Raw genomic sequence first — 17,829 nt, forward strand, 5'->3', positions numbered from 1 at the left:
TCGCTTTAACTCAGCAAGTGAGTTCTGGGACCCAAGCTTAAGGAAGTAAGTCCCCAATATGGAAACCACTATATATGCAAGTAGATGTCTTACAGAGGAATGTGCAATAATGTGGACTGGGATGGTTGTTTTGGAGGTGGTAACAAGAAATACCTCAGACCCCTGACTGGAGAACAGTTCTCTGGAAAAGACATTCTCTGAGCACATAGTTCCTGCAAGGATGCCCATAACGGGGGGGGGAGGGGGGGGCGCGGGACACAGAGACCCCCACCCTGTCAGCCAGATCAGGTCAATTAGTCCCAACAATCAACAGGGTGACAGATGTCACAGCCAGATCTATGCATAGCAGGGGTCGGACAGGTTATAATACTTTTGGCTTTGTGAGCCATGTGGTCTCTGTTGCAACTACTCAATTCCATCTCTGTAGCGTAAAAGCAGCCACAGGCGATACATAAATGAATGTGACTGTGTTCCAATAAAACTTTATTTATAAAAACAGGTGGTGGGCCAGATTTAGCCCCAGGCTGCTGTTTGCTGATCTCTGACCTCCCTCTTTACATCAATTACTTTTAAATGGGAAAGGAGGGCATCCTAAACGTTCAACTTAGGGAAACTGTTTAGTAAGCTAAACCATGTGGAATTGACTCATTCGATCCATATTCATCAAGGGCTTGCTATGTCAGACACTGCTCTGAGCCAGGGATGAGGCAAGGAGCCAGTCAGCATGCTGGGTCAAAGGGACTTACTGAAAATCCTGCAGGCATTTGTAATAGCAAGGAAAAGCCTTACAATGCTCCGAGAAAAGCAACATATAAAATTATGTATAAAAAATAAGACCAAACAATGTTTTCTCAAAAAATCCCACACGGGGGGAAAGGAAAATATCAAAAATTACTAAGTTTACTTTGGCTAGTTCCACCAACCCTTCCCTCATTTCCCTCTTTTTTTTTTTCCCCCATATAATCACGTATTACTTTTACAACAAAACCGGGCTTTATATTGTATTTTAAAGGGGAAGCATGACTTGGTTTTAAGCTGAGGTCTGTGTCCCTCCTGCTTCCACCTTCAATTAGTTCCCAGTTGTTGCCGACAGCAGTGAGAAAAAGCCCAATGGCTGGCTGGGCCCTCCAGGTTCCTGCGCTGGCCAGGGAGGGCCAGGTGTTCAGCACCTGGGACAGCGCCCAGCACGCTGGGCAGGGAGCCACCCAGGTGGGAGGAGCCAGTGCCTGTCCCCTCTCTTCCTCCAGCAGAGTCCAGGTGAGGCTCTCACTACACCTGCCAGAGGGAACAACTGAAGCAGGAAAAAGCTGTTCCAGACGCCTGGCTGGTGCAAATGGAGCAGGGTCCAGTGACCCGGCAGGGGGCAGAGGCAGTCGGATTGCTGGTAAGAAGGGAGTAAAAACAAACGCTGCACATCCCTCTACCCTTATTATTAGCCTGAGAGAGCCTTGAAACATGCCAGTACCAACCAGTCAGTCACAGCAACCTATGCTTCGAATTGCTTCTCCCCCAGCATTTTCAGACCATGTCAGCTGGCCTCAGCCCCAGGAGAAAATCCTATATTTTTAACAAACTCTTCAATCAGATGGCGTCCTCGGTGAGTAATTTCTTATGTGTTCGGTTTTTAAGGCTAGAAGCAGGGAGTGCACCTTCAAGGGACAGGGCCCTTGGCAGGGGCTGGAGAATCCAGAGATCATGTGGCCAAGAGATTCCAACCCCACAGCTCTTTCCAGTGCTTTCTTTCACTCATCACGTATTTATATCCCAAACATAAGTGTTCTAGTATTTTTCTAAAATTCCACTGTGTCCACTTGTTTTTTTTTTTCTTTGTTAACCCGCACCCAAGGATATTTTTCCATTGATTTTTAGGGATAATAGAAGAGAGAGGGAAAGACAGACAGAAACATTGATATGAGAGAAGCACATCAATTGGTTGCCTCCTATCTGAGTCCCGACCAGGGCCTGGGCCAGGGAGGAGCCTGCAACCAAGGAACGTGCCCTTGACCAGAACTGAACCCCGCACCCTTTGGTCCACAAGCCGACGCTCTATCCACTGAGCCAAACCGGCAAGGGCTGTCCATTTCTTTATGGGTAACTTTTCTCTCTTTCCCAAATATTTTTGTAAAGTTTCTTTGTTAAAAAAAAAAAAAAAGTGTGATTTGAAAAAAAAAGACAAAACATTTTTTTTAGAAACTATTTTCTATCAACCTTATTTCTTCGGTTGGTGGTGGTTCCTACCTACTGGGTGGCCTGAGCGGTGGGGCTGCATCAAGCGCCCAGTCAGCGGTGGGCTGAGCGCTCCAGCCTCAGGAGGAAGCTGCTGAAGGGGCACAGGGGCGCCTTCATGACTTCTTTATCTGAAAGAGTACATCTGCTGCTGGAGGGAATGCAGACTGGTGCAGCCACTGTGGAAAACAGTATGGAGTTGCCCAAAAAATTAAAAAAGGAACCACAGTTTGACCCAGCAATCCCACTTCTGGGGATATATCCTAAGAGTCCCAAAACTCAATTAGAAAGACTAAATGCACCCCTATGTTCACAGCAGCACAATTTACAATATTTAAGATCTGGAAACAGCCCAAGTGCCCATCAGCAGATGAGTGGATAAAAACGCCGTGGTACATTTATACCATGGAATACTATGCAGCAGTAAAAAAAGCAGAATCTCTTACCCTTTGCAGCAGCATGGATTGACCTGGAGGGTATTATGCTAAGTGAAATAAGCCAGTCAGGGAAGGACAAATAACACATAATCTCATGTATATGTGGAATCTAATGAACAAAATAAGCTGATGAACAAAACAGATCCAGAGACATGGATGCATGGAACAGACTGACAGATCTCAGAGACAAGGGGAGTAGGGGAGAGAGATTAGCTTAAACAACTTACATGCATATATGCATAGCCCGTGGACACATACAATAGTGCGGTGAAGGCCTGGGTGAGGCAGGGGTTAGGAGAAGGGGAGTAAGGGGAGGGGAATGGGGGGCCTCTGTAATACTGTCAACAATAAAAAATGAATAAATGAAAAAGAAAGAAAAAAAGAGTACATGTGTCTGTGTGCTAACTCTCCGCTGTGAAGTACTTTAAGCAAGATGCCTTCAGATGCCTGGCCCTGGGGGCGCTATCTCACCTCCCTCCACCCCGGCCACCTGCACAGCCTCTGCTAACACACGCCTGCTTGGGGGCTGCACCTGTCCGGGGCAGCCTTCAGGTGGGACCTTTTGGTGCAGGTGAAGCAGGCTGGAGCCCTTCGGGCTGGGGACAGTGACATTCAGGCTTCTTCTTTCAAAGTCAAGTTCAACCCTAGGGGCTGTGCCTTCTTCAGACCAGGGCAGTACTTCTCAGATCCTGAATACAAACGCTCCTGACTGTCTAGCCCCAGTCAGTCCCTGCTCTTCCTCACCCCTCCATGAATCCTCCTCAGCCCTGATCCTGGCACCCTCCTCACAAGTCTCCCACAGCTCCCCTCTGCTAATCCAAACCAAGACCCATAGCACTGACAGCCTCTTCCTAGGCCTGTCCCACCGTCCGGAGCTCATGCCCAGTCAAGGTAAGCCGGTCACTAGTCCCAGCCCACGTTTCATATTACCACCTCCTGTACTGTATGCTCGGCATGACTGCCTTCCTCCCTCATTCACTCAATCAGGCAACCATGATTTGTTGCATGCCTGCTATATGCCAGGCACTGTTCTAGAAACTAGAAGTCAGCAACAAACAAAACAGACAAAACTCCCTGCCTTGGAGGATCTTATGTTCTAACTGGTGTCCCAGTGCACGGATTCATGCACATTGAAAGGAAATTAATTAGAAGAAAGATTTTAATATCACTATTCGCCATTTCTCTATAATAGAAGTGTCAACCAAACTCATGATAGACAATGACAGATAGAAACACATGCGTGCAATTGGTGCCAGTGAAAGCTTTATGTGTATCACACATGCGCAAGTCAACTTAGCCTTTTACATATATAGAATAAACTTCCTTAATTAGACCTGCTTTCTGATTTAGCTAAACTTTTTCCAGCCCAGTGAAGCACCCCAACTTCTCTTTCAGGTAATTGTTAGCAACAGAGCAGTAAATATCAACACGAAGCAGATTATTATTGTAGATCATGCAGGGAGAACAAAGGATAAAATATTTAACTGCAGCAGTGTTTGACTATATTCTGCACAGTGAGAAAACCTGAAGTCATTTTCAAGTTCCACCATTTCTTACTTCTTTTCAGTCGGGTCAACTTTCTAAACTTTCTAAATCTCCATTTTCTGGCTAATGAAAAGAAATAAGATTCTACTGAGTCTCCTATCTACCTACTCCAGGATTTCTGTGAGGATCAAATGAGATGAGGCATGTGAAAACACTTCACAAACATTTGGTTAAAGTGTAAAATGTTTGTACCTGGCTATAAAGCAAGTTGTGTTCCTGGGCTGAAGAAACTCCAAGAAGGCTAGTCGCTAGGGAGAGGAAGCTGGGTGTTGCTATGTGATGTCATTACCCGGCGCCCACAGCAACCGTTTCCAGGTTGTGCTGGGCTGTGGGCCGCATTTTGCACCATGGGGTCTTGGCAGAATTGGCTGCAATTTGGTGGGGTGTCACTCCGGGGTAGTGGCAGGGCCTGTGTCCCATTTGGGGGAAGCCGAGTGTTGGTTTGTCGGTGCCAGGTCCATGGTGCTGTTTATTTTTAAACTAGAGGCCCAATGCACGAAGATTCGTGCAAGAACAGGCCTTCCTTCCCCTGGCTGCAAGCACTGCCTTTGCTCCGGCCCGGAGCCACCTTTCTGCCTTCCCACACTGCCCAGAGGCCTGGAGCGGCTGGGGCAGGGTGTAACACCTGCGTCCCACCCTGCCCCCAGCTGCTCGGCACCTGTGTATGCAAATTAACCCTCCATCTTTGGGTTAATTTGCATACTCACTCCTGATTGACTGATGGGTGTCACGAAGGTATGGTCAATTTGCATCTTACTCTTTTTTATTATTTAATAAATCTTTATTGTTCAGATTATTACAATTGTTCCCCTTTTATCCCCCCCCATAGCTCCCCTCCACTCGGTTCCCACCCCACCCTCTGCCCTTAACGCCCCCCCACTGTCCTCATCCATAGGTGTACAATTTTTGTCCATTCTCTTCCCGCATCCCCCACACCCCTTTCCCCGCAAGAATTGTCAGTCCACTCCCTTTCTATGCCCCTGATTCTATTATATTCACCAGTTTATTCTGTTCATCAGATTTTTTATTCACTTGATTTTTAGATTCACTTGTTGATAGATATGTATTTGTTGTTCATAATTTTTATCTTTACCTTTTTCTTCTTCTTCCTCTTCTTAAAGAATACCTTTCAGCATTTCATATAATACTGGTTTGGTGGTGAACTCCTTTAGCTTTTTCTTATCTGTGAAGCTCTTTATCTGCCCTTCAATTCTGAATGATAGCTGGGTAGAGTACTCTTGGTTGTAGGTTCTTGCTATTCATCACTTTGAATATTTCTTGCCACTCCCTTCTGGCCTGCATAGTTTCTGTTGAGAAATCACCTGATAATCGTATAGGTGCTCCCTTGTAGGTAACTAACTGTTCTTCTCTTGCTGCTTTTAATATTTTCTCTTTGTCTTTAGCTCTTGGCATTTTAATTATGATGTGTCTTGGTGGGGTCCTCTTTGGATTCCTTTTGTTTGGGGTACTGTGTGCTTCCTGGACTTGTAAGTCTATTTCTTTCACTAGGTGGGGGAAGTTTTCAGTCATTATTTCTTCAAATAGGTTTTCAGTATCTTGCTCTCTCTCTTCTTCTGTCACCCCCATAATTTGGATGTTGGTACTCTTGAAGTTGTCCCAGAGGCTCCTTACACTATCTTCATATTTTTGGATTCTTTTTTCTTTTTGCTTTCCTGGTTGGGTGTTTTCTGCTTCTTTGTATTTCAAATCTTTGACTTGATTCTTGGGATCCTCTTGTCTGCTGTTGGACCTCTGTATATTATTTTTTATTTCAGTCAGTGTATGCTTAATTTCTAGTTGGTCCTTTTTCATTTCCTCAAGGGTCTCGCTAAATTTATCGCCCTTTTCTAGAAAAATCTTGAAAAACCGTATAACCATGGTTTTGAACTCTATATGCAGTCGTTTGCTTTCCTCCATTTCTTTCATTTGTGACCTGTTTCTTTGTCTCCACGTTTTGGCTGCTTCCCTGAGTTGATAGAGTGGCTTTGTGTGCTAGGTGTCCTATAAGGCCCAGTGGCTCAGCCTCCCCAGTTACCTGAGGTGGACACTCTTGGTGCACCCCTTTGTGGGCTATCTGCACAGTCTTGTTGTAGTTAAGCTTTGATTGCTGTTGGTATCACTGTGAGGAATTGATCTCCAGGCCAATTGGCTGTGTGGATCAGCTGTGTCTACGCTGGGAGAACTTCTGTGCTGGAGACACCCTTATGAGACAAGACTTGCAAAAGCCTCTGTGCTCAGCTTAGATGGGGTGGAGTCTCAGGACGGAGCAGACAGCATTGGCTTCCTGTCAGCCCTGCCCTATGAGGCCCCTGGGTCTCAGTGTCCCGCGTTAATCGCTGCAAGCACCTCTGAGAGAAAGCCGCCCTCAAGTTTCGCCCGCTGCCAAACAGTCCAGTTTCTCCCCGAATGAGTCTGGGTCCCCAGAGTCTCGCCCGGAACTGGAGTTCAGCGCAGTCGGGAGCTTTTGTCTCCCTCCCGCTTAAGAAAGCCAGCCACGTACTCAGTTGCCAGTCCTCTCTGCGTACGCATCTCTGTACCTCTGCCTTCTGCAGCTCCTCTGAGTCTCAGTGTGCTTTTCTCTTTCCTTCTAGTTGTACAATTTCCACTCAGCCAGCTTTCCTGTGGTTCTGGATGATGTCCATTTTGTCTTTTAGTTGTAGTTTTGAAATTGTTGTGTGAGACAGCAGTTTAGGTGTTTACCTATGCCGCCATCTTGGTTTCTCAAGTGCATCTTACTCTTTTATTAGTGTAGATGGCCAGTGCATGTCATGGCAGCTCCTGCATTGAGCATCTGCCCCCTGGTGGTCAGTGCGCATCATAGCTACCGGTCAGATGGACACTTAGCCTTTTATATATAGAGTCCCAGTGCACGAAATTCATGCACAGGGTGGGGTAGGGGGGAATCCCTCAACCCGGCCTGCACTCTCTCGCAATCCGGGACCCCTCGAGGGATATCCGACTGCCAGTTTAGGCCCAATCCCGGGATCAGGCCTAAACTGGCAGTCGGACATCCCTCTCGCAATCCAGGATCGCTGGCTCCTAACTGCTGGCCTGCCTGTCTGCCTGACCACCCCTAATCACTCTGCCTGCCTGCCTCATCGCCCCTAACCACTTGCCTGCCTGCCTGATCGCCCCTAACTGCCTCTGCCTCGGCCCCCACTGCTGCGGCTTCGTCCAGAAAGATGTCCGGAATGACGTTCGGCTGTCCAGTCTAATTAGCATATTATGCTTTTATTATTATAGATATAGATGGAAGAAGACAGGCAAATAAATGAACATGTAAAACCAGGTAATAATAAGTGCAAAGGGGACTACTGAATGCCAGGGAGCAGCTGGCATGGTGGTCAGGAATGGCCTCCCTGGAGAGGTGGCATTTGAGTAAAACCCTGCAGGAGGGAGGGCATGAGCCGCCAGTAGAACACTGGGAGAAAAAAATTCCAGGCGAAAGGGGCAGCAAGTGCCAAGGCCCTGAGGCAGGAATGTGCTGGTGTGTTCTAGGAAAGGCAAGGAGGCTAGTGGGGATGAGAGAAGATCATGCAGGCCTAGTGGGCCACAGCAGGGACACTGGCTTTCACTGTGAGTAACACCTGAGCCTGAGGGCTCTGACCAGACGGGCGACACACTGGACATACACTGTAACAGACCGCTCTGGCCTCCAGTTGTTGAGAACAAACTGCAGGGGCACAGGGGGGAAGAGACACCAGATAGAAAGCCTCTACAATTATGCCAGTGGGAGGCAACAGCAGCTTAATCCAGACTCATGACCGGATCTCCTGGCAGGTTGGGTTTAGGGGTACAGAAAGAGCAGAGACTGGGTGGTTCTGATGGTTCTGGCCAGAATGACTGGAAGGGACAGGGTTGCCATGTATCAGGTTGGTGAAGGCGACAGGAGCAGCAGGCTGTGGGCAGGGTGGGAGTGGAGATCACTTCCCTGTGGGACTGATGGTGAGCAGCCTTTAAGCCCCAAAAAGAACACAGTCTCTTCGAAGAAGCCTTCCTCACAGCAAGCTGAAAGCACTCCCTGCCTCTGAATGCTGGCCCCTCCCTGCCTCCTTCCCTCTCTCGCCCCATTCACATTCACACACACACACACACACACACACACACACACACACTTATCTGCATCAGTTATCTGTATCCACACGTAATTCCCTTGAGGCTCATTCACTTTACATTATCTGGAAGCATTTGCACATAGTAGCTGTTCAATAAATATTGTTGGTACATTGCACCGATGATGTTTGAATAGTCCAACAACTCAAAATTGTTTTTCAAAACAGCTAAAAATTATGCTTAGCACTGATTAAAAATCAGTGGTACTTAGTCCATCTGAAGCATCCTAGATGGAGGTGTGGACCTGCCCCCAGCCATTAAAATCGTCATGGCAGGCTCTCCAAGGAAAGGCCAGAAGAAAATGGGCTTACCTTGCCGGCCCTCACATCCCAGGCTTTGACCTCAGAGCTGAAGCCCCCACACACAAAAAGGTTGTGGTCTTTCGGATGAAATTTCAAGGTAGTGACTCTGAAGTTACTCTGTCCACTGAATACCTGGGTTCCTACAACACAAAAAAGAGAAGATAAAAAATACTCAGATCACAAAATAAGTATCTTTAAGACAAAGACGCCACCTGGGATGGAGCTACAGGCCAACACTGCCCACCTGGGCCCGAGGCGGCCAGGGAAGACTTTCTGGGAACACAACAGCAGCAGCAGCAACTCTGGCCTCACTCTCTGCCACCGGGCCCTGATGAGCGGGACCCCCTCCCCGAGGCTAAACTAGTGGCTGGATCCGTGAACGCCGCCTTCTGTGTGCTCTGATCCACTTTACACAGCAACACCCCACACTGGGGAGGCTAAGCAGCATGGCCAAGCTGCACAGCTCACACAGCGGAGTCTTTACCTGGGTCTGCAAGTCTGATGGAAACCAGGGGGCTCCAGAGTGATTCTCTGTAGGACCAGCCCTCTTACAATCACAACCTTACAATCCCCCACGAAGGGTTTGGTACTGAGCCTGGAGTGGGGGTGGCAGGAGACTCTGGTGACAAAGGAGAGTGTGACATCACACTGGCCCAAACTCTCAATGGACCCTCAGAGTGCCACTGGTTCTACAGGACTCAAGTCCGTCCTGGTCCTTACATATCTGCCATCAGACGGTCGTCAAGTACTTACATGCCTTGTGCAAGTGTCCGTGTGCCCTGAGCTGGTCTGGGGGGCTCCAGGCCAGCGCTCCTCCGGCTTCACAGTGGCACCTCGCACCAGAGCAATGGCTATAGTTCTCATGTGTCCAATTCAACCCCCCAAAAGTGCAGTGAGGAACCGGGCTGGCTGTGGGAGCCGTTCTCAACTCAGAGAGTCTGAGGGCTGCCTCTGTGCATGTCCCCAGGCCCAGGCCACCACACCAGGTGTGGCGCCCGCTGCACATCACACCAACCAGGCGGCTTCCTGTAGAGAAGCCGATAAGGGCTCCCCCGGCCCACAAGGGTCACGCCTGACTGCCGCAGGCCCATGGAAAGCCCCCCACTGGACTGAGGCAGCGGGCAGTTAGGGGCACAAGAAGCTGGTGGCCAAGAACACCAACCTCTCCCGTGCCACTTCCTCTTACAGAAAGCACTTCCTGAAGGCTGCCCTGCTTCGTGTTCAGGACCCCACACACCTAGTGGAATGTTCCACCAAATCACCAGGAAAGGACACGAGAGCCACTGACCGGTACCCTGACCTGGATGGGTCTCGGGACTGTCTGACAGCATGCCCCATCGATGAGAAACCAGGAGCTCACATCACCAACCTCTGCACGGTTATTCATTAGTGATACAATGTGCTATGTACCAATATGCTCTGAACGTTACAACAAACACCAAAAATAGAATATTTTAAAGGGTGAGACAAGGAGAAAATAACCAGCATTTAAAAATATATCAACATGCCATTTACTAAGAGTATCAACAAACTGCTTTGAAATCATTAGTAAGTCCTAATGTTTTCAGTAAGAATGACAGGATTGACTATACTTCCATTTTTTTCAAATGCAGGGAACTTTTTTGTCACTCAGTGATTTAAAAGTAGCCCGGTTACAGCTTCTGTTTATTCCCTGACGTCCGTCCGAGCCGCAAAGCCCCTTCCAGAGGCGCGTGGACCGATGGGAGATGCTCACCCTCGGCCCGCTTCCGCCCAGCGCTGCGAGCAGTGTGCGAACATTTCGCTCGAAAAGCCTCCTCCCCCGGTGTCAAATACTGGCTCCTGCAACTTAACAACCCCATTCAAAATCCACTGAAATTTTCATTGCAAGTATTTTAAAGCTGATTAGAAAAATGCTGTTCCCGAGTTAAGGGTGCAGATATTAGAGTTTTTAATAGGTGACACTTTACATCAAGTTTGGCAACGAAAATTACAGAACGATGGAAACAATTAAAAACATCTGTTTTCCTAACTTTCTTTCGGTAGAACAAACTTTTTCGAAAGCAGTTTCCCTCATTCTTTGCTAATGAATGACTAAGTGTGTTGATTTTTCCTAATATCTTCCAGAGGCTGACAATTGGCAGTCACTTGTCATCAGAGAAAATTCTGGAAACACTTGACCTTTTACAAATGAAGACTATACCTCTTTAAGCCTAACAAGCCCCTTGACTATTCTGCAACAAAATGCAACACGCAAAGGTGCTCGTGGCCATCCTGGGTCAGCAGTGTCGTCGGGAGCTGGCCACGTCGCGTCCTGTCACCCGTAACGGGGAGGGACCGCAAACAGCAGCCCAGCTGCCCCACCCGAGGGGCGGCGGAGGCGAACACCGCGCCCTGCCTGGCGTGGGTGACACTGGAATCAGAAACAGCGCTCCGTGGGCGATGGACAATGCCCGACACCTGTTTCTGAATTACAAGAGGACTAAGTAGGATTGACGTGGGCAAAGGCTGGCAAGAGATTCGCCAGCATGGGGTGACTTTAAATTGCACTCATGTTTTTGTAGCCCTGCTTTCTAAAAATGAAGGATTCTTAGAAAGACACGGGGAGATGAGCAGACTTGGGGTGGGCGAGTGCTCCGTCCCTGTCATTAGGTCAACAGGGAAGCAGCAACTGATCTGGTTGGAAACCTGGTCTTCCTCGAGCTGATCCTTTTCCTTTCCTGAAGCCCGTCTGGAACCCAAGAGGGTAGTCAAGACCCAACCATGATGTCCTCAGTTAGCGAGTCCCCATCCCGGGGAGAAGGAGCGGACGGGCACCTCCCTACGATCTCCACTCCCCCGTCCACCCGGGACTGGGGGCAGCACCACAGAGCATCCAGGCCGGGCCTCTCAGCCGCAGCACAGGTCTGAAGAACTGGCTCCAGTCAAGTGGCCGGGGGACCCCACTGGGGCTGAGGGCAGGCCCCCGCCACGTCCCCTGGGCGGAACAGTAGCTCTCAGATGCCAGGGCAGCCTGCACCCCACCAAGAAGGCCCCCGCAGGCTGAGTCTTTTCTCCTGATGGAGACGACGGTGCCTACTGCCGACTTCTTGCTCAATTGGGATTCACTGCCAATCCTGAGTCCAAAAGGAAAAGCAAGCTCGTCTGCCTGGAGAGAAATGTCTCCCTCGTTCTTGGAGCTCAGCACAGAACATATGCTTGTTTCCGAAATGGCAGTGAACTCGCCTAGGTTTTCAAAAAGTGCAGTGACACAGTCTTGCCAACAATGGGGAAGAGACGGGAGAGAAAGTGAGAGCTGAGTTGCTAAAAGATGATGACTGAGCTTTTGGTGGTTAAAAAAAAAAAAAGTACTTCTGAATATGTTATTCTTCCTCAACCCTCTAAGGAGATTGGGAGTCCATGTCTTTTAAGAACTAACATTTTCCAGTTAGAAGGCAAGCTAGAGTTTATATATTTTCCCTATTTCCACTTACCGTATAACAACGAAGCCTTCACTATATTCCTTTGTTAAAAAAAATTCAACACTAAAAGATTTTTTAATTGTTAAAGATGCTTCCACATACCCAATGGGAAAGACTAAGGGGGAATTTGTTTGGTGAGGCAGCCTCGGACAAGACGAGGCTCAGAAACCAGGCTCCCAGCTGCCCCGTCGGCATGTTCTCAGCAGCGGGAGGCGGTCAGCAGAGGAGCTGAGCATCCCTGGGACCCGGTCTCACCCCAGCTCTGCCACTTCCAGTGGAGGGGCCCCGGGCATGCCCCCACGCTGCGGGGTCGCACGCACGCCCTCAGGAACACAAGGCTGTCGGAGGGCACACGCAGCAGGTACACAAAGCACTCCACCAGGCAAGGCAGACAGCAAACTACAAAAGGGAGCTATTGTAGTTTAAAAAAAATTGAACCGGAATGACTGAATTCATCCTTGGTTACATTAAAAGCTGAAGCCGAGGGATGTCGGTTCTGAGCAGCAGAAACCTTGAGAGATGGATGACTTGGAGTTTTTGTTGCGAGGCCATGAGAACATAATGCTGTGGGCTGGCCTGTGTGTCTTGCTAAGGAGATACGGATAAAGGCTGGGAACCGTTTATCGGAAACGGTCTTGAACAGGAACCGCAGCCTCCCTGGCGGTGAACGTCCTTGCGTGCCGGAGCTGTTCCTCCGCGTACCTTTCGTAAACTGAGCAGATTGTTTATCAGGCCTCTCCTGGCGACGCTCCGTGAAGCACACAGTTGGTTGCTATGTAACCTTTAACCTTGAGACTATCTCGCTTGTTTACATGTTTGTTAAAGAAAATTCTATTATTCACTGTATGCTGCTTATAGGAAATTGAGTTTTAAAATATGTAATCCACTAACACAGACTGTATTGATCTTGTTATAATGAAATCAACCAATAGAAGAACTGTTGATCCTCTTGGAGTTAGGAAAAATCACTTCTTTTCCTCCTTCAATCAATAATGACACAAATAAACTATAAATCGCCAGCAAAAACATGTTTAAAACAGAATGCAGAAACTCGATTTGTTCTCTTGACACTGTTATTACTGCTAATGCTTCCATCACTAATATTGCTTTGAGAAGGCAGCTGGTAACACTGGCCAGGTAACTCCTTGGAGTTGTCCCTCTTCCTTTCTCGGGTGCAAACAGCGAGGTCCCCAGAGGCGACCACCCACATGCGGCCGGGGCGACACTGCCTGTCCACCCTACGCCTACCCTAGGCCACCCTACCAACACACAGGGCTCCAGGTTTGCAAGGGTGAGGGTCCTCCTCTTCCTCTCAGCCCAGTTCAGATGAAATCCAAGAATGGTCCCCAAGAAAGAGCAGGGAGGTCCGTGCCCCCTTCTCAAGGAGATGGCACGTTATCTCCGGGCCTGCCTGGGGCTTGCGCCTGTCCCGCCACAACCCTATGTGGCAGGTGTCCTTAACCCATTTCCCAGCTCGGGAGATGGAAGCTCGGCGAGGTGCAGCTTCGTCCAGGGCCACGGGAGTCGGGCCGTGCTGGATGGAGGCCGGACCTGCCTACCAGGGGCCCAGCTCTCCGCACCCCGCCGTGCCTGCCTGCGAGCTGTTCGTGACCCTACCTTCTGCTTAGCTCTTTGTGCACATCCGGAGACTCGGGACCACGTAGGGAAGACTTGACAAGGGAAAGCTGATGTTGTCAGCTCCTGGTGATTGAGCCTGTGCTCCCAGCCAGGCGGCATATGACTCATTTCGCTAAAATCAATATCGTTACACTCATCCTCTGGGAAGTATTCAGCCAGCTGTAAATTTAACCATCCTGACTCAAAGCTAACGAGAAAAGGAGATTACTAACTTTCAAATCAGACTCTCTGAATCAAAAAACAGGGGCCATCTTGGCACGCAGGGCAGACTGGGAAGGGTGCAGGCGAGAGTCCCACGGGCCTGAACCTTCCCTCTGGATCAGCCAGCAACCATCTCAGACCCACGGGCTCCTCCATGTAAAATCGGGGTGATAAAACTCGCCTCACGAGGCTGCTGTGAGAGTAATGCAGGTAAGACAGCAAGCCCCCGGCAGCTGAGAGGCCCCACGGGCAGTGGCGGCGGCGGCAACAACCCCAGTAACAGAAGAGATAGTGATTATGGCCGTGATTTCGCTACATCAAGTTGAGCCACTGGTCTTAATTATCTGAACAAGACCGAATTTCCCAAGTATCTTTTAAAGAAGACTTTTCAACTTGCAAACAAGGTATGTCCCAAAGGTTTTCCCTAAGCTGATTTCCTGGGACTCAGAAATCACCCCTGGCAAGCAAACATGCCATGACCACGTTTAGGCTCCAGGAGTCGTCAATAGAGGTCATCTTACCTACAAGGGTTGCCAAACAGCACCCGGTCGCCATTACACACACAGATAAACACCTCCACTGTGCAATTGTGGTGATGTGGTAGCGAATGAGACAGGGCTGTGGACGGAAAGCCAGCCTCCCCTGATCCAGACGCTGGCATGCGCAGAGCTAGAAGCTAACAAGACGGGGTTGGTGAGATGTGGTAAGACCTCTGGGCACTTTCCAAGTGTGAGGTGCGGATGGCAGGTGTTTCACTGGAGTTTAATTACATCTGACTTAATATCCGTAACCAGAGTCAGCCTCTCGCTGCAAAGTTGTGTGGAAAGAGTGGAAAACAAGGGTCAGAGAATGAATGTGTGAGTGAGAGGGGCTGGGGCTGAGGAGGGTGCAGCCTTGGAGAACGGACACGAGTACGAGAGGCTGGGAGGGGCTTCAGTGAAGGGATGAGCTTAGAAATGGGGTCCCAGATGCAGGGGGTGGAGGGAAGGCAGGAGCCCCTGAAGGACGCCTCACCGAGCCCCTCTGAGATGTGCTGGGGGGACACGCCATCGTGGTGCTCAAAAGCCTGAGCATGGAGGAGCCCAGGCCCCTCCTCACGGCCCGGGGGGCGGCCCCCTCTGAAGGCTTAGTCCAATGAGGTGCCCTTTCTGCAGCCCCTTCTCTGAAGCCCCGAGAGCCCTGGCGCCCTTTGCCAGGGTTCTAACTTGGATGCTGCTCATCCTTCCTACGCCAAGTGTTCTAACACCGTCAGGGCTAACATTTCTCCTGCTGGAGCGGCGGCCGTCGCTCACTTAATCAGAGGGATCAGCCAAGATCCGTCTGGACACGCCTTCCACCCAGAAGCCCCGAGGTCCCCTCTGCAGGTGGTGAGCCAGCTGCCCGGGTGAGCACCAAGTGGGCTCCCCAAATCGGCTTGAGCAAACAGTTTGTCCAGAGCAGGAAAACAGATGTGGCGAGGGCACGCCGCTCTCCAGGATCAACAGGCAAAGCCTCCACAGTCACACAGCTGGAGCAGGGGCCCCACTGTGTCCGAGGGTGGCATGGCCCCAAGCACCTCACCAAACACTCTAAGCCTCAGAGCCTGGGTCAGTGAAATGGGGGTAAAAACACTCCCCTCCCAGGCGTAGAGACAAAATGCGGAATAAGCAAAGGGTCTGACATCCATTTACTCATTTCAGCGGGCCTGGCCCAGGTGAGCCCTCAGCCCTCTGCCCTCCTGTGTCCTTGTAGCGTTTCTGTGGTGAGGCCCAATCATGATGCAAGAGCTAGGGGGGCACTGGAAGACACTTCTAGAAAACCAAGAGAAATGATCATTTATGGGTCCAGACCAGTGGGCCACTCATTTCCATGCGCCATGACACCCCTCCCCTCACCAAAAGACAGGGCCACCCAGAGGGGGAGGAGCCTGCCAAGGGCTGAGGACAGCAAAGTTGCACGCAGTGGGGTCCAGTGCAGAGGACACCCTCCCCATGCAAAGGGCACATGCCGTCCCATCACGAGAAGGAAGCTGCTAGCCCACCAACGGGCCATGTAGTCATGGAAAAGCGAGACGTGGGAGAGAAGCTGGGACTTCCTCCCAGCCTGCCCCGTCCACATATGGAACCAGCAGGAACAAGTCACTGTCTCCTACCGTCCGAAAAGCCTCATGGGGCAGTGACGGAGGGAGGGAAGGCGCACCCTTTGCTGAGTGCCCACCATGCGCTGGGCATTCTGCAGAAAGCCGTGCACACCTCACCTCAGCTCTCCCTCAACAGCCCACCAGCCAGGCTGGCAGCCCCTTCCCCAGACGCAGAAACAAGCCAAAGGGACCCTCCCCGAGGACACTCGGCCGCATCTGCACCCCACCCATGCTCTGGCACACGTGTGCCCCCAGCGCTGGGAAGGGTGTCCCAGACAGGCCTGCGCACAGTGGCAGAGCTGACGGTAGCGCAGGAAGAGCAGGGGGCCTGCCTAGCCAGGGCATGGGCTCCAGGGAGAGGACTGTCCCCTTCACCTCAGAGGCCACTACAGCCAGGCTGGGGCGACTGGGGGGCTGGTCTGTGCTAGAAGCCACGCGGCCTGGACCTGGGCGAGCCTGCCAGGGACTGAGAGGAGACGGGCTGATCGGGCGTGCAGGACGCTGACTCATAAAGCAGGCGACGTGCGGGTCCTGGTGGAACTGGCCGGCGTTCCCTGAAGCCGCCTCAGCCTGATGCACCAGAGACGTTTTGTTAGGAAGATTACAGACTGAAACGAGAGCATCAAAAATAATTAATCTGTGAGCGGATTTTATTTAAGTGTTGATTCATGGTTGCTCTATAAGCCAGTGGCCCGTCAGAACTATAAATTAACGAGATAAAATGTGGCTGGACCTCCATATTTCAGGCCGGGTATTGACGTTTTAGAATCCACAGATTTTTAACGGTATTGATTGAGGACACCAGGATAAATGGTCTTGGCGCCAAATTCCCATTAACGACAATGGGCACCGAGTGACTAATTCCCGGAGCACTGCGGTGAGGACGCCCTGTGTTGCCTTCTCCTGGCAGGGAGTTCTAATTAGATTGAAATGAAAAAGCCAAATCACCAAGGGCGAGCAAGTGAGGAGGGAGAGCAGTCGGTGACGCGAGAGGGCGGGACATGGGACCAGGCGGAGAGCCAGAGGAGCTGCAGACACCTACCTGACTGCTGAAGAGAGCACAGCACAACCCAAGTCAGGGGGTGGGGTGCAAACAGGGCGGAGCACCCACCCCACCCGGACGGCCCTGGTGTTTGACTGCCCGGCAAGGGCCAGACTCAGCTCTGTCTCGTCCCCCAGCCCTGGCTCCATGGTGGACCACAAAGACCACCAGGACAGGCCTCAGCCCCAAGCGCTCTAGCCAGGGAGACAGACATGAAAGCCAACAACCCCCTCAGCCACAGAGGCCCCGTCTAGGGGCTGAAGGGCTTCCTCAAGCGTGAAGTCCAAACCCCTCATCCCTCTCCCCCCCGCCCTCGCCCACAAGGGACAAAGGACATCCAACATGCTCACCACTGTAGCCTAGCACCAGGTCTTGTACACAGTAGGTGCTCAATAAGCGCCGAATGAAGGAAAGTGGTCCTTTAACAGGTGAACCAGGTGGTTCGTGCCATTCCCAGAAGAGGAAAAGTCCCCATCACCTCCCAGACTGGATGGCAACGCTCTGAGGGCAGGGCCATGCCCTCCCTCTGCCACTGGGCACACCACAGCTAGCGGGGCACACAGGGCGGGGCCAGGCAGCTTCCCTCCAGCCAGAGCTCTACCAACAAGGGCCAGGCAGCTGCCTTCCCTCCTCGGGCCCCAGGAAACCTGCCCCGAGTGCTCCAGCCTCAGCAGCAGCCTCCTACTGCCACCTGCTGTGACAGTCCCTGACTTATCAGGCAGGAGGCCTGAAAGGCTATAAATTTCAGAACCACCCCCCCCCCCCA

The 17,829-nt window shown here is 50.9% G+C and overlaps 1 protein-coding gene across 3 annotated transcripts in view; it reads right to left on the minus strand.

Annotated features, from left to right (window-relative positions):
• WDR25 (WD repeat domain 25) overlaps positions 1–17,829 on the minus strand; it is a 144,500-nt gene that overhangs the window by 46,499 nt on the left and 80,172 nt on the right. For all 3 annotated transcript variants that reach the window (XM_079767749.1, XM_079767747.1, XM_079767748.1), the window contains one exon: positions 8,633–8,763. In XM_079767749.1, coding sequence (XP_079623875.1) covers positions 8,633–8,763 — 131 coding nt within the window. The remainder of the gene's footprint in view (positions 1–8,632; positions 8,764–17,829) is intronic.

Source organism: Cnephaeus nilssonii (genome assembly GCF_951640355.1).
Source record: "Cnephaeus nilssonii genome assembly, chromosome: 4".
Lineage (NCBI taxonomy): Eukaryota > Metazoa > Chordata > Mammalia > Chiroptera > Vespertilionidae > Cnephaeus > Cnephaeus nilssonii.